The sequence below is a fragment of the Notothenia coriiceps genome, unplaced genomic scaffold (assembly GCF_000735185.1).
Source record: "Notothenia coriiceps isolate Sejong01 unplaced genomic scaffold, NC01 NC01_scaffold00000339, whole genome shotgun sequence".
Classification (NCBI taxonomy): Eukaryota; Metazoa; Chordata; class Actinopteri; order Perciformes; family Nototheniidae; genus Notothenia; species Notothenia coriiceps.
Window position 1 is genome coordinate 20,612,517 of NW_011333040.1, and position 12,752 is coordinate 20,625,268.

The 12,752-nt window shown below is 41.1% G+C and overlaps 2 protein-coding genes across 3 annotated transcripts in view; both read left to right on the forward strand.

Moving 5' to 3' along the window:
* Nucleotides 1-478: 478 nt before the first annotated feature.
* Nucleotides 479-4,354, forward strand: strap (serine/threonine kinase receptor associated protein). Its single transcript, XM_010774736.1, has 9 exons — nucleotides 479-923; nucleotides 1,253-1,388; nucleotides 1,681-1,762; nucleotides 1,873-1,945; nucleotides 2,189-2,288; nucleotides 2,436-2,573; nucleotides 2,691-2,827; nucleotides 3,062-3,211; nucleotides 3,711-4,354. The coding sequence occupies exons 1-9, from the start codon at nucleotides 812-814 to the stop codon at nucleotides 3,770-3,772; spliced, it is 990 nt and encodes a 329-aa protein (XP_010773038.1). The 5' UTR covers nucleotides 479-811; the 3' UTR covers nucleotides 3,773-4,354.
* A 386-nt stretch (nucleotides 4,355-4,740) lies between these two features.
* The window catches only part of LOC104948541 (lamina-associated polypeptide 2, isoforms beta/gamma-like), a 15,344-nt gene continuing 7,332 nt past the window's right edge, over nucleotides 4,741-12,752 (forward strand). The window contains exons 1-4 of one of the 2 annotated variants that reach the window (XM_010774745.1): nucleotides 4,741-5,313; nucleotides 10,670-10,787; nucleotides 11,489-11,638; nucleotides 12,090-12,217. In XM_010774745.1, the coding sequence (XP_010773047.1) occupies nucleotides 5,074-5,313; nucleotides 10,670-10,787; nucleotides 11,489-11,638; nucleotides 12,090-12,217 (636 nt within the window). In that variant the 5' untranslated portion in view covers nucleotides 4,741-5,073. The remainder of the gene's footprint in view (nucleotides 5,314-10,669; nucleotides 10,788-11,488; nucleotides 11,639-12,089; nucleotides 12,218-12,752) is intronic. The other variant, XM_010774751.1, reaches the window with a different exon arrangement.

Genomic DNA, 12,752 nt, shown 5'->3' on the forward strand with positions numbered 1-12,752 from the left:
AAAACATTATTTTACAACAGGATGACTGTATAATCCTGTCCTGGCAAAAAATGGTATCTGAAAATGTGGTTAATCTTACAGCTAACATATGGTTCATTAAAATAAAGGAGAATAAGACATAACTCTGAGGATAAACACTTTTTTATGGTATAAATGTCTGCAATTTAACAATGTAAAGAACATTCATTTGTCTTCCTGCAGGGGGCAGCAACACGCCGCAGATGCGTTTCTCCTGCCATAAAGGGCAAGGAGAAGACGTTGTCCAGCCTTCAGAATAAAAGTAATACACATTTTTTCACATTTTTAAAATTATTAAGAAAAAACGTAATGGTTATTATATATTTTTTTCTTGTTTATTCATGTGGCTTTTATCTAATTTATTTGCTATCTAACAATGTTTTTCCACTTTTAGTCTGTTTCAATATGGGTGCTTTTATTGTGAAAAACATCACACCGGAAATAATATGTTTGTTGTGTCTGGCGGAACCGGCTATATGATCTCTGCTACAGCTACTCCGCGTTGCACGTTGCTAGTTAGTTGCAATGTTGTAGCTATTAGCACGATAGCCTTTCCTTTGCTGGGAGGGAGACCCGCCGTTTCGTTTAATGAACATTTAATTCTCACTCATTCATAGTCCAACCGGCAGCCAACTGTTGACCAACGGATATTACTCACTAAAACAGTTGCTAGCTAGCTTGCTGTCTTGTCATCCTCAGCCTGCTAGGTCTAACCAGCTAGCTAGCCAGCTACCCACTAGCGTCCGAGCGTCTCCTTCTCAGTGCGAACAGTCTCCCAGCCAGCTGGAGGACCATGGCGATGAGACAGACTCCCCTCACCTGCTCCGGTCACACCCGACCTGTGGTGGACCTAGCCTTTAGTGGAATCACTCCATATGGCTACTTCCTAATCAGCGCCTGCAAGGGTGAGAGCAACGGATTGACAATAACGTTTGGCAAATACGCTTTTTACAAACATGTCTTAACGGTTAACGTAGATACTCGAAGTGGTGTCAATACATACATGAATACTAAGGCTAGCTTCGCTTTCTACCCTCTCTGTTCACAGTTAAACCATGATTATTAATTATATTTAATTGGTCAATTTAAAACCTTGAATGAATATCATTTCAAACACAAATTGCCGTTACAGTGCTCCATCAGTTGTTGCCATAGTGAGGCATTCTGTCTTATAAACACCTGTTGACACACATATCTAACCATTGTATCAATCCTCCCTACTCTCTTTCGTCAGATGGCAAGCCCATGATGCGCCATGGAGACACAGGGGACTGGATAGGAACGTTTCTGGGTCACAAAGGTGCTGTCTGGGGAGCCACTCTGAACACAGACGCCACCAAGGCTGCCACCGCGGCGGCTGACTTCACAGCGTGAGTGAGGGTCCAGACTGGAAGCAATATGTCTAAAACAATCAAGTCTTATAACTTAAGAAACATCTTTGTCTAACAACTTCCAAAAAAGAACTGGTAAAGTGGTACTGATCATGCTTATTAATAAACCTGCAATGGACATGATACACCCTGTCTCATATCCTTTTGTATTTGCTTTTTTAAATCACTGGGGGAAAAACCCTGCTTTCAAACACATTACATGAAAAATAAACAATAATCCTGCAGCTACATGAATCGTTATCAATGAAAATGTGTGTTCTGTGCTTTTCAGAAAGGTGTGGGATGCAGTAAGTGGAGACGAGGTCCTCACACTGGCACACAAACACATCGTCAAAACCGTCAACTTTACTAAGGTCAGTGAAATTAATTATTTCTGCACATGTCTTGTATTCTGTTATGTGTGCATTTTTTTAATATTTATTGTCATATTTCTGTCTCAATATACCTGTGCCTCTGCTATCAGGACAGCACCTGTTTGCTGACTGGAGGAAACGACAAGCTTCTGCGCCTCTACGATCTTATCAACCCTGAAGCAGGTAAGCCAATGTAATCAAAGAGGAGACTTGCTTATGCACAGATCCATGTCTAAACAAATAGGATTTTTATTTGATCGAGTTTAAAAAGTGTCTCCCTTTTGGGTGTCTTCATCATTTGCTGTAGATTCAGCCCTTATCAATGCATCACTTTTGCCTCCTCTTTGAATTATAAAAAGGAGAGATGACTGTTGTTTATTTTTTCTTCTAATGTAGTTAACTGTTAAATGTTTTTGTCCTTTTTAGCCCCTCAAGAGATTGCAGGTCACACCTCAGCCATAAAAAAAGCCTTGTGGTGTAACAACGACAAGCAGATCCTCTCAGCAGCCGATGACAAAACCATAAGGTACTATTTTGCGTGTCAATGACCACATCTAAGTGTCAAACTCCAATTCCACATCCTGACTGTGACTGCTCGACTTCCTCACAAGTTACCTCAATTTTGACACTGAACGCAGCAGAGACCTTATCTGTGTTTTGACCTTGTGTCCAGGCTGTGGGACAGGAGCTCCATGGAGGAGGTGAAACAGTTGAAGTTCGACACAGCAGTGAGCAGCATGGAGTATTTGGCTGATGGAGAGATTCTTGTGATCACATATGGAAAGACAATCGGTTTCTACAACGCTCTAAGGTAAGTGACTACATCTAAAAGCCTGGGTAAACAAATATGTTGATGGTGTAGACATTTAGCTTCTACACACAGTGACATTAAGCCAGTACAGCTATAGTCATTTTCATTATTTTCCAGTCTCGACCTGATCAAGACAGTTGACGCCCCGGCTCCCATCAACTCCGCCTCCCTCCACCCAGATAAAGACTTCTTTGTTGCCGGTGGAGAGGACTTCAAGCTCTACAAATTTGACTACGGCACCAAGGAAGAGCTGGGTGAGGACAGGAGAGACATTTTTCAAATTTTAGAGACACTGTAAACCTTTTTTTACGCATGCACTATATTGTGTAAAGTCAAAGGTACTTCAAATGTTTTACTGTGAATGATCCTCATATCAGACATATAGGTAAAGAGGATGTCTAAATGTTGAGTGGTTTCCTATTTTAGTAGTAGGGAGAAACCATGACAAAATATTTACAAATGTGTCCTTGTTTTCTCTTTGCCTGTAGAGTCCTATAAGGGTCATTTTGGTCCAGTGCACTGTGTACGCTTCAGTCCAGATGGTGAGCTGTACGCCAGCGGATCTGAGGATGGCACGCTACGACTGTGGCAGACAGCTGTGGGGAAAACCTATGGCCTGTGGAAGTGTGTCCTACCTGGTAATATTCCAACCGTGGCATCAGCTGACATTTAGCTCAAACATATATATTTAGCAAGGCTAAATGCTGAAGCCAGTGTGAGGTCTCTGTATGTGCAGATCCTCAATTTGCCACAAAATGCTGCCTTTTTTTAAAACAGAGCATCTCTAATGTCATCCTTTTGTGTGGGGACACAAAGTCAACTTAAGTTAGAATCTCAATCACCTATGTATGTCATGGTGAGATTTGTCAATGTTCTTTCATAAAGGAGAAAACATTTGGATAATGTTAGTTATAGAGAATTAAAGTTGAACTTCCATGAAGTTTCGGAACTTGCCATAGACAGACTTAATAAGTAGTGTTCCTTATTGAAGCAGTAGAGGGACCCTGGCTGTGATCAAAAGACAGACAAATCAGGTTTTGACAGTCTGACCGAACATCCCTCCTTTCTAAACACCCATACTTTCTATATTCCACACCTTTTTCTAACTCTTTTTTTCTGCCTTGCCCTACTCCTCAGAGGAACTGGGGTCAGAGAACTCTGAGCCGCTGTACACTACCCCCCCTGAGATCAAAGCCTGAGGAGAAAACAGTGCTGTTTGGAAACGGGATGAGAAGAGAAAAGAAAAAACAAGCGGAGGTGTGTTCCAGCTTTCTATCCAGCCCCAGCAAGGAGCCGAGTCCAGAGCATCTCCATTCACCAGGAACTGATGTGGATATAAAGACTGCCTGTCTGTCATAGACTCACCCACAATTAAACTGACAAACACGATTTTATGCAGTCATATGGACAGTATGGGCTGGAGAGTAAAGCAGTAGAGCTGTGAGTATCGGCTCATCGCTGCCTGCTTTCTCTCTGATTAGCCCAGATCTGTCTCGCTGCTTACATTTATTTTATCTTCCATTAAGCCTTGAACCCCAACGTCCAACCCCCATTTGGTTTCAAAGTTAAGATATGTAATGAGCTGGACTAAGGCATTTGTTTTCAGTTCTCTAGGTAGTTGCACAGTTTGTGCGAGAGTAAGTTGTTTTCATTTCTTCAAAAACACTGCTTTGAGTATCCGCTGCTTTTGTACTGTACTGGTTAAGTATGTGTCAAATAAAAGAAAATATTGTTTTGTGACAAAGAAAAAAAAAGAAAGAACTGTCACTGTTTTTTTTTCATTTTGGCTTCTGACTTCTTCATTTATGTTTTGTGAAAAATAAACAAACGCATTACAATTTTATTTTTAAGTAATGCACAGAGATCAAACAGGTTTTGGTGTTTTTAATTGTTCTTTATTTTACCTGTGCAAAATGCGGATGAATAAGATCCCGTTATCATTACATCGTTCAATCAAGCAAATACAAACTGTCAACATAAAGGAAAAACGAAGTATTATCAAATGTCTTTATAAGTCACTCTATCAACGTGCTGTTAAAACAAGGTGAGTGAAAGGCGGGTCACAAACTCGTGACGTGATATTCATTTTCAATAGTTGCATGTGTGTCCCGCCAATGAGGGAGCACTTTCTAACAGCGTCTGACCAATAGGAGCCGGTCTTTCAGGCAGTCACTTCCGGCCTGTGTCGTCTCCATGAGTAGCAGCTATTCTTTTACCAAAAGCCTTTAACTCTGTAATAGCCAGTTTCAGTTCTTCATTCTTCTGAGTGGAGGAGGAAGCGTGGGGAACTACACATTCATTTTGTTTTTCGTTAATTTTTTATTTCTTACTTCGACACATGCTTCTTACCTCCTTCTAATTAAAACCAGTAAGCGGCGCTGGTTAGCTGTGCGCCTCTCAGAAGTACAACTCCTCTCCGTTTTCCCCACTTTCCCCCTCGGTGTTAGCTAGCTAACTTACCCAGGCTAAGGAACCTCAATCCCTGCAGCTGCACGCAGACATGTCGGAGTACCTGGACGACCCGTCCGTGCTCACAAAGGAAAAGCTGAAAACCGAGCTTGCGGCCCACGACGTGGAGCTCCCGAATGGCAACCCGACCAAGGACGTGTATGTGCAGCTTTATCTGAAGCACATTACCGCTAACAACAAGAAACATGTCACCACGTCTGTGGACGTCTTCTCCAGCGACGAGGATCTGCCTCCGCCCGTAGTCTCCAGCAGAAGTCGCTCCTCCGGCAGAGTAAGTTCACCAAATCATACGCATTTAACGTAATTTCAATAAATAAACGCTGCAAAAACTCAGAGCACGAGGATGCAGCGTGGTACAAGTTTTGCCAACTTGACTCAAAAGTATGGCTAAGTTGCTTTGCACTTAGTTATATCTATATAATATATAATTTACAGTGCAGATATAAAATATATAAATATACCATATCACAGCTGCAACTAACCATGTAGGCCTATCAACCACTGACAACGTTGTGATTCTAAATTAGCCTACACGTCTAAAACTAGTCCAAAACAAATGGCCATCAAAAGTTTGAAGATACATCATGTCTTATCGTAATGAAGTAACCCTTTAACTAAATAACATCTACTATTCTTATTATAATACTCAGTATAAAATGTAAATAGGCTTGGACCTCAGACTCCATTCATCCATAGCACTATTTGCCATGAGTCCCCACCCCAAAAAAATGTCCTTGTTTTGCCATCTATAACACAGCCTAGGTTAGAAACATAGATGCAGTTGGTATTATTAATTATGTCCTGAAAAACATTTGGAAATGTAACTGTGAAACTGTTTTTCTATATATTGAGACCGCCTTTGTATCCCAGTTTGGCCATTCATAGCTCTAATCAGGGGCCAACCCTAAACAGATTCACATGCTTCAGTTTGCACGACCTACACCCAAAAAGCTTTCCAGCCTAGGTAGAAGAGGAGTGCCTTTCTGTTGTTGGTCACAACAAAACAACAGAAACCTTAGATTGATCTGCTGATCTAGAACTGGTTGGTATCACTTGTATCAGTTATCTGAAGTGCAGACTGGGTTCATTCATTGTCTTTGACATAATACATTCATCAGCATGTGTTTTTTAAAAGTCCGAGTGGACAAATAAAGTCTCAGCTTTACCTGATGTTACATGAAACACAATCCCGCCCAGAAACTGTTACAGATAAAGAAGCTAATACTGTTGTGTTGAAAATCAATTGGTTTTAAAGTCTTGAGATTGCATTATAGCTATCAAGCTTAAGTTGTTGTACCAGTGAGAAGGGTCTCAGTTTCTCAGCATTCGTCTGTTAATAACTATGATTAACATGTAATAATCCCGCTCCAGCCAGCGACTGCTGCATACTTCAGAGCCTTCAAACAGGAGACTGATTGTATCGATGCAGCAAATATTCCAGACATGTACCCGAGTATTTTAATACAATTAGTATACTATAGATGGGAAAAAACACAAATATGATAAAAACAAATCCTTACAATTTCACACTTAATGTTGATGTGCATGTTTGTCAACTTTTTATAAACACAAATCCTAATTTTGTTTATTTTTAATTTTTTCTTCTCATTTTACACTCATATTTGATTTAATTGTCATAATTGTACATACCTTTAATCACATTTTACTTCACCTATTCACTTTTTTTATCTTTATTTATTTTTTTATTATTATTTTGGCTTTAGTTGCACTATATGTGCTTCTCTGTGAATTTATTTTTGATTGGACAACATTGTTGTTGTTGCACGCTGTAGAGAGTACTGCACATTGTATATTTCCTGCTCTGTTTTGAATTCTTGGATGTGTAGTAGTACGACAGGTGTGCAGCAGGAGGTGTCCAGTCTGAGCTTGTTTTGGGGGGGTAGTCCGTACCGTACACGATGAATGAATGATGGGTGTGAGCAGAAGAAAAGACTTGACTGTGAGAAATGACATGTGGGAGGTGACGGAGTTTCTGTGTTTGTTTTTCCCTGCTGCTTGTAGTTCAGGTATTTGAGTCGATCAGCAGAGAAGATTCATGTGTTTTGACTGAACTCACGTTATGAAGTTGAATACATGGAAATGAGGAGAGGGGAAGTTGTTTATTGCTTTGTATCGCACGCCAGATGAGTCACATCAACGTGTGTGTGTGTTTAGATCTTTGAGTTGAGTTTGATATGAGATAATGAACAAACTGTGTCAAAGAGGAATGCTAGGACGCGGTGCCCTCTTGGAGATTTGTTAGTTGTGTGTTTGGAAGACTTTCTGCTAACTCAATACATGTAAACAAACAGTGTATGACGTTAGGGTGATGAGGTTATTTCTTTTTTTCTTTTTTCAAATAATGGCCTTTCCATTGGAGCTTTAAATGGCAGAGCAAGAGACAGTTTACCAGCAGCTGGTACTGATATCTTTATGGCCTCTTCATTCAGGAAATACTTTTCTTAGGAAAGTGGAATGTGTGTGTGTGTGTGTGTAGCGGGGGCGTGTTAAAAAAGCTACGGCACGTGTGTAATGTCTCGGGTGTTTGTTTTGTAGGGTAGCGTGGTTGACGTTTATGTAATGAAGCCCAGTGTTCACATGTCTGAGTGATTACAGGCTGCAGGTACGAGCTGCCTTTGGAGGTTGGCCCTGCAGCTCAAAAATGAATTCCTGACATTTTTCAAATAGTTTACCGAAGTCGAGGAGGATTTTCAACATGGCTTCACGTGCATTTTGTTTCTTCCGTTTTTACGCTTGTCTGTAATAGTGAGATTTAGAGGAAAAGTGTGACACCAGCAATTCAAAGAGTTGTGGTTAATCTGAGCAAAGGCTCACCACACTTACTCCACTGTTATTCAGCCAAGCAGTGTGTTGCATCATGCAGCCACCGGTCCTGGCATGTCTCACCCTCAAACTACTCCATCCAGGCTTGAATGAGGAGTAGTAAAGGAAAGTTTGACGCTGTTTGTCGGTTGTGAGTTTACTCCTCGGGCCAAACTGTGAGCTCAAGGTTTAGTAATGCCATTAAAGGCCAGGGTGTGGTCTGCAGAGGAGGGATCACGGAGGCTTTCCCCCCTCCTCCCGCTCTCAGCTCAGACTGATGTTATTATGAAACAGCCTGGCTCACCTCCAGACTAAACGCTGCCGAGGGCCCACTGAGACCCGGGGTGAGACAGCCTCTCTCTGTCTCCCACCTTTATTGCATGTTGTGAACACCTCACGGCAGCCTCTCGTCACTGAAGTTGAGCGTATCATCTTTGCATTCCTCACATTTTCCGTTGATTTGCTGCCATATGAATCGGTTGTAGAGTCGCTGCAGGCCCAGATGTTGATTCCAAGTCACTTTTAGAGTGGGTTTTTTTATGGTCACAGTAAGAATTACAATGAGTAGTTTAGGTTTCGGTGTCTAGCTTCATCAACTTTGATCAGCTGATTTACATCAAAGAGCACCAGTGGTCTTTTGGAATCACTGCAAATGAGTTTTGTTATCAGATTGCTATGTCACCATTTGTCTTTGCTGTTGTCCCCTATTTACTGAAGTAGAAACTAGACTGCAGCAAGAACAGCTAACATCAACCGTATGTAGCAGCACTGAAGAGTATTTAGGATATAACTTATATTGCAAGAGTTAAGATTTTTTAGTTGGCAAAATTATTTATTTAGGATTCTCTTACATCAAATGCAAATATGATGTTCGTTTGAAAAAAACAAAACAGATGGAGTAAGGATTTTATCTTTACAATTGTAAGTGCTATTTAAAGACACAAGATAAGGACTGTAATGTCCATATATGTAGACCTGGTTCAGGGGAATGTCAACGTGACGCCACAACCCTGAAGGAAGTGAAGTGAGAACATCACATTCTTCAGTCTCCAGTTTGTGGGTGAACATCGTAAAGCATCTGGAGGTATTCTCCTTGTAAAGACATACCTCTTCCTGTCGCTGCTTCCAAGTAAAATCCTTCAATTTTTACTGAATTATTTACTGAACTAAGACATATTGCAGTGTGTTTAAGCGTATAGATGTGAAACGGCAGATTGTGTCTTGCCTCTAATTAGTTTAAAGCCTTTAGGCGTTATTTTAGGCTTTTTTAATTACGTACTCTGCTTTGAATGCGTTATTTCCTCAAGTTGACAATGAACTGCTGCAAGGAATTTTGTGATAGTTCTTGCCCGTTTTCCAATTCCAAATTCAAATGGTTATTTTTTAATAAACCACAACTTTAAGTCCAGGAATCGAAAAGGGCAGTCTTTACTTGTTTTTGTTAAACCTTTACATTTTCACACGTTGCCTTGAACAGCAACAGGACAGGTCTGTTATTCACCAAACCATGTCCGTGTCCAAACCATGTCCGTGCCAACTTTGGATTATATAAGGGACTGTACCCCGACCAAAGCATAACTTTATACACTCTGCACACACCTTTTTCTTAAGGACATTTGATTCTTTTGAAAAAAGGTTCAAATCATGCCCGCATGAGTATCTTCTCACATCAGTTTTAGGCAAAACATCTTCTGCATGCATATCTGTTTACTCAAAATCTCAGCCTCCTGCAGATGTGAGATAAGAATGAGGCACATGGCTTCATTTCAGAGGCAGCTGGTTTCAAACAGAGTAATTTCCTGTAGGCTGGTGTATGAGAGGCGACTTCAGAACAAGATGTGCCTGCTCCATCTGCCTAGAAATGCTGCTTTGTTTTCCCCCCCTTATGTTATTGAAGAAAACTCCCAAAGTTTAAGCCTGTCTTCTAAATCATGTGAGGAAATTAGGCAGCATTAGCTTTTAAATGTTGAGTCCATCTACATTCTTTTCCTGCACTTAAATACAGGCATCCATTTATCTACATCATCTACATTCAAAGCAACAATGCGTTTAGTTGACCCTTTGTTAAGCCCCGCCCCTTCGCTAAACTACGTCAAGTTCTCTGTCCGATGTTGCGCTATGATTGGCGAGTCTGTATTCAAGAGGCTTAGCGAACGGTCATTTAGCCAAATGGTAAACCTGTTCGGCTAACTGTCTGTCAAAGGGCTTTCTTCTGAGCAAATTGAGAACAAAGGCATTGGTTCACGGGAGAATGTTTTAAGGTGAACAGGTGTGCATGTTGGGACAGAGTCTATTTGAACCTTTTTAGATTTGAACCTTCCCACTCAATACCTGAAAAAAGAACCATCCATTCCGATGAGAAAAGTTAATGCTATAACCAACAGAGTGTCACTCGTTAACATTGTGTCAACTTGGTTGGCGGTTCACAAACAGCCCACATGCTGTCTGTCCGCTCTTCTGTTGTCGTTACTGATCATATTGCCTAGGGACAAAAATAAATCCATAGCAGTCCCTACAGTTGGAGGTAGATGGTTGTCCTCCCACGGGAAGGTCGGTGGTTCGATCACCAGCTCGTGCAGGCAACATGTCGATGTATCCTTGGGCAAGAAGATCCCTAGACTCAAACTGCTCCCAATGGCCAGCGATGTGTGAATGTGTGTGAGTCTCCCTGAGCAGGTGGCACCTTCTCAGCAGCCTCTGCCTGTATGAATGTGTGGGAAAGCTCTTTAGAAATGTAGTATTTTTAGCAACCAGGAAAATGTATGATTTACCGACCGGCTCTCTTGCCCCCCCCCCCCTCGCAGAAAGCCACCAGGAAAACAGACAAGGTTTTGCCGGACGAGATGGACGTCACTGTGCTGACTGACGGCGGCCTGATGGACGAGCTGCAGAAGCACGGAGTGAACGTGGGGCCGATTGTGGGTGAGTGCTGCGAGGAGTGATTACTTCTTGGTCAGTTAGTTTAACCAAGCAAGACACAGTCATGAAAATCACGTAACCGTCTTAAAATCACAAATCAAAGCAGGATTAATATTAACCTGGTCACTAATAACAATCTTGACAAACAAAGGAAAGGTAGATCGCTGATAAAGCACAGCACCAACTATCAGTGTCATCCTCACCCCTGTGCTCACTTTCTCTTTTTAACAGAAGCTCCAGTCACATTTACCTAGCACTCCCTTCAGATGTTTTACATGAACACTACCATGGGAAGGAGGGTGCTAAGTAGTAGTGGCTTAAAATCAATGAAGTAAACATCAAAAGAAGTGTGCTGAATTTATGGAGAGAGGAGTTTAACATGGCTAAAGTGTACTGAAAATATTATAGCGTATCTTAATGTGTATCATATTTCTATCATGGCTGTTGTTGTTGTTAGCTATTAGTAATATCAGTATTGTTAAAAAGTATTTACTTATTTCTTTATGGTTTTGGTTTCATAGTCTCTGGCACGCATGCTTCCATGCTTCTAATGTGTTTCTATTGCATTATCTCTACATGCTTTTAATGTCTATTGTAAAGGATTTTGAATTGCCTTAAAATGCACTATTTAAATAAACTTGCCCTGCCTTTTAAAGACATAGACAGAATAATGAAATGTCCCTCCTTCCTGCTTGTCCTCGCAGCCTCCACCCGTAAGCTGTATGAGAGGAAGCTGCAGAAGCTTCTGGATGAGGGTCCTGCACAGCCACCGCTGCCAGAGGTCATCGTCACGGAGACACAAGTGAACCACAACGGCAACTCGGACTCAGACCTGTACAGCGACAAGGAGGATGGTAAGAACAATGTGACGCCTTTCATGATATGCTCCACACTACGGCAGGTTAAAGGTTTATACACTAGTCAATGTTAGATTTACGTTTAAAAAACATTTGCAATATGTATTCACTTTAAAGTTCTTTACTACAATATAATCATGATTTACCATAATGATAGATTATATGTGGAGTGTTAGTAAGCCATCATTGCAGTGAGTTGTCATGTTTATTGCCTGCTAATAAACATTGCATTTATATAAAAAACGACTTTCCAAAGCATATAATCTATATTATATATATCATAATATTACATTTTTTGGAAGGTTGTAATTCTTGTACATGTCGAAATGCTGCTGTGACAAAACGATGTATGTATCTATCTAATCTATCTATCCATCCCTCCCTATTGTTAAAAATAAACCCACCTGGATGTCCCTTAACATTATGTGTATTTACTGGGTTCTAACAGAAGTGATAGCAGAACCAGAACCTGTGCCAGAACCTGAACCAGAACCAGTCCCAGTGGTGGAGAGGCCGGTCCGGAGCAGAGGGAAGACGCCCATCACCACCCGCACCCGCAGCAGCCAGCACCACACGGTCAGTAACAAACAACTACTTCAATTTCTTCTACACAGTGACGGATGCCAGTTTGTTATCAAAAACCGGAGAGCAAACCCCAAGAGTGTGCTTGATTTCTTTCAGATAGACCACTAATTTCTTTGACTTTTTGTCTACCTTCCCTTTCCCGTCCATTTTCTCCTTTGTTCCATTTCCAGGTTGTCTCAGGACTTCCGGTTCCTATTGTAAACAGCGTAAAAAGTCTTAGTCCTGATTGGTTCGTACGGCCTTCAATTACTCATAGTTGGGATCAGCAGTGAACTACGGTACTTTACAACAAGCTCAACTCTGGTCATTAGAAATGTCATGAGCTCCTAATGTTTAAGTTAACAATTCAAATGCACCATCAGGGTGTCCGCGGGGTCTTAAAAAGTATTAAAAGTTGATAAATCAATTTAGCAAAAATTAAGGCTATTAAAAAGTATTAAACGGCATTTTCCAAGGTATTAAGAAGGTTCACAGCAACGACAACATGAAACACCCTTTAATTTACTGAAACGACATGTCGGGAAAC

Coding starts and splice junctions, on each gene's coding strand:
- strap (XM_010774736.1), top strand. CDS start 812: ATGGCGATGAGACAGACTCCCCTCACCTGCTCCGGTCACACCCGACCT. Junction 1,389..1,680: donor GCGGCGGCTGACTTCACAGC/GTGAGTGAGGGT, acceptor TGTGCTTTTCAG/AAAGGTGTGGGATGCAGTAA. Junction 2,289..2,435: donor GCCGATGACAAAACCATAAG/GTACTATTTTGC, acceptor CCTTGTGTCCAG/GCTGTGGGACAGGAGCTCCA.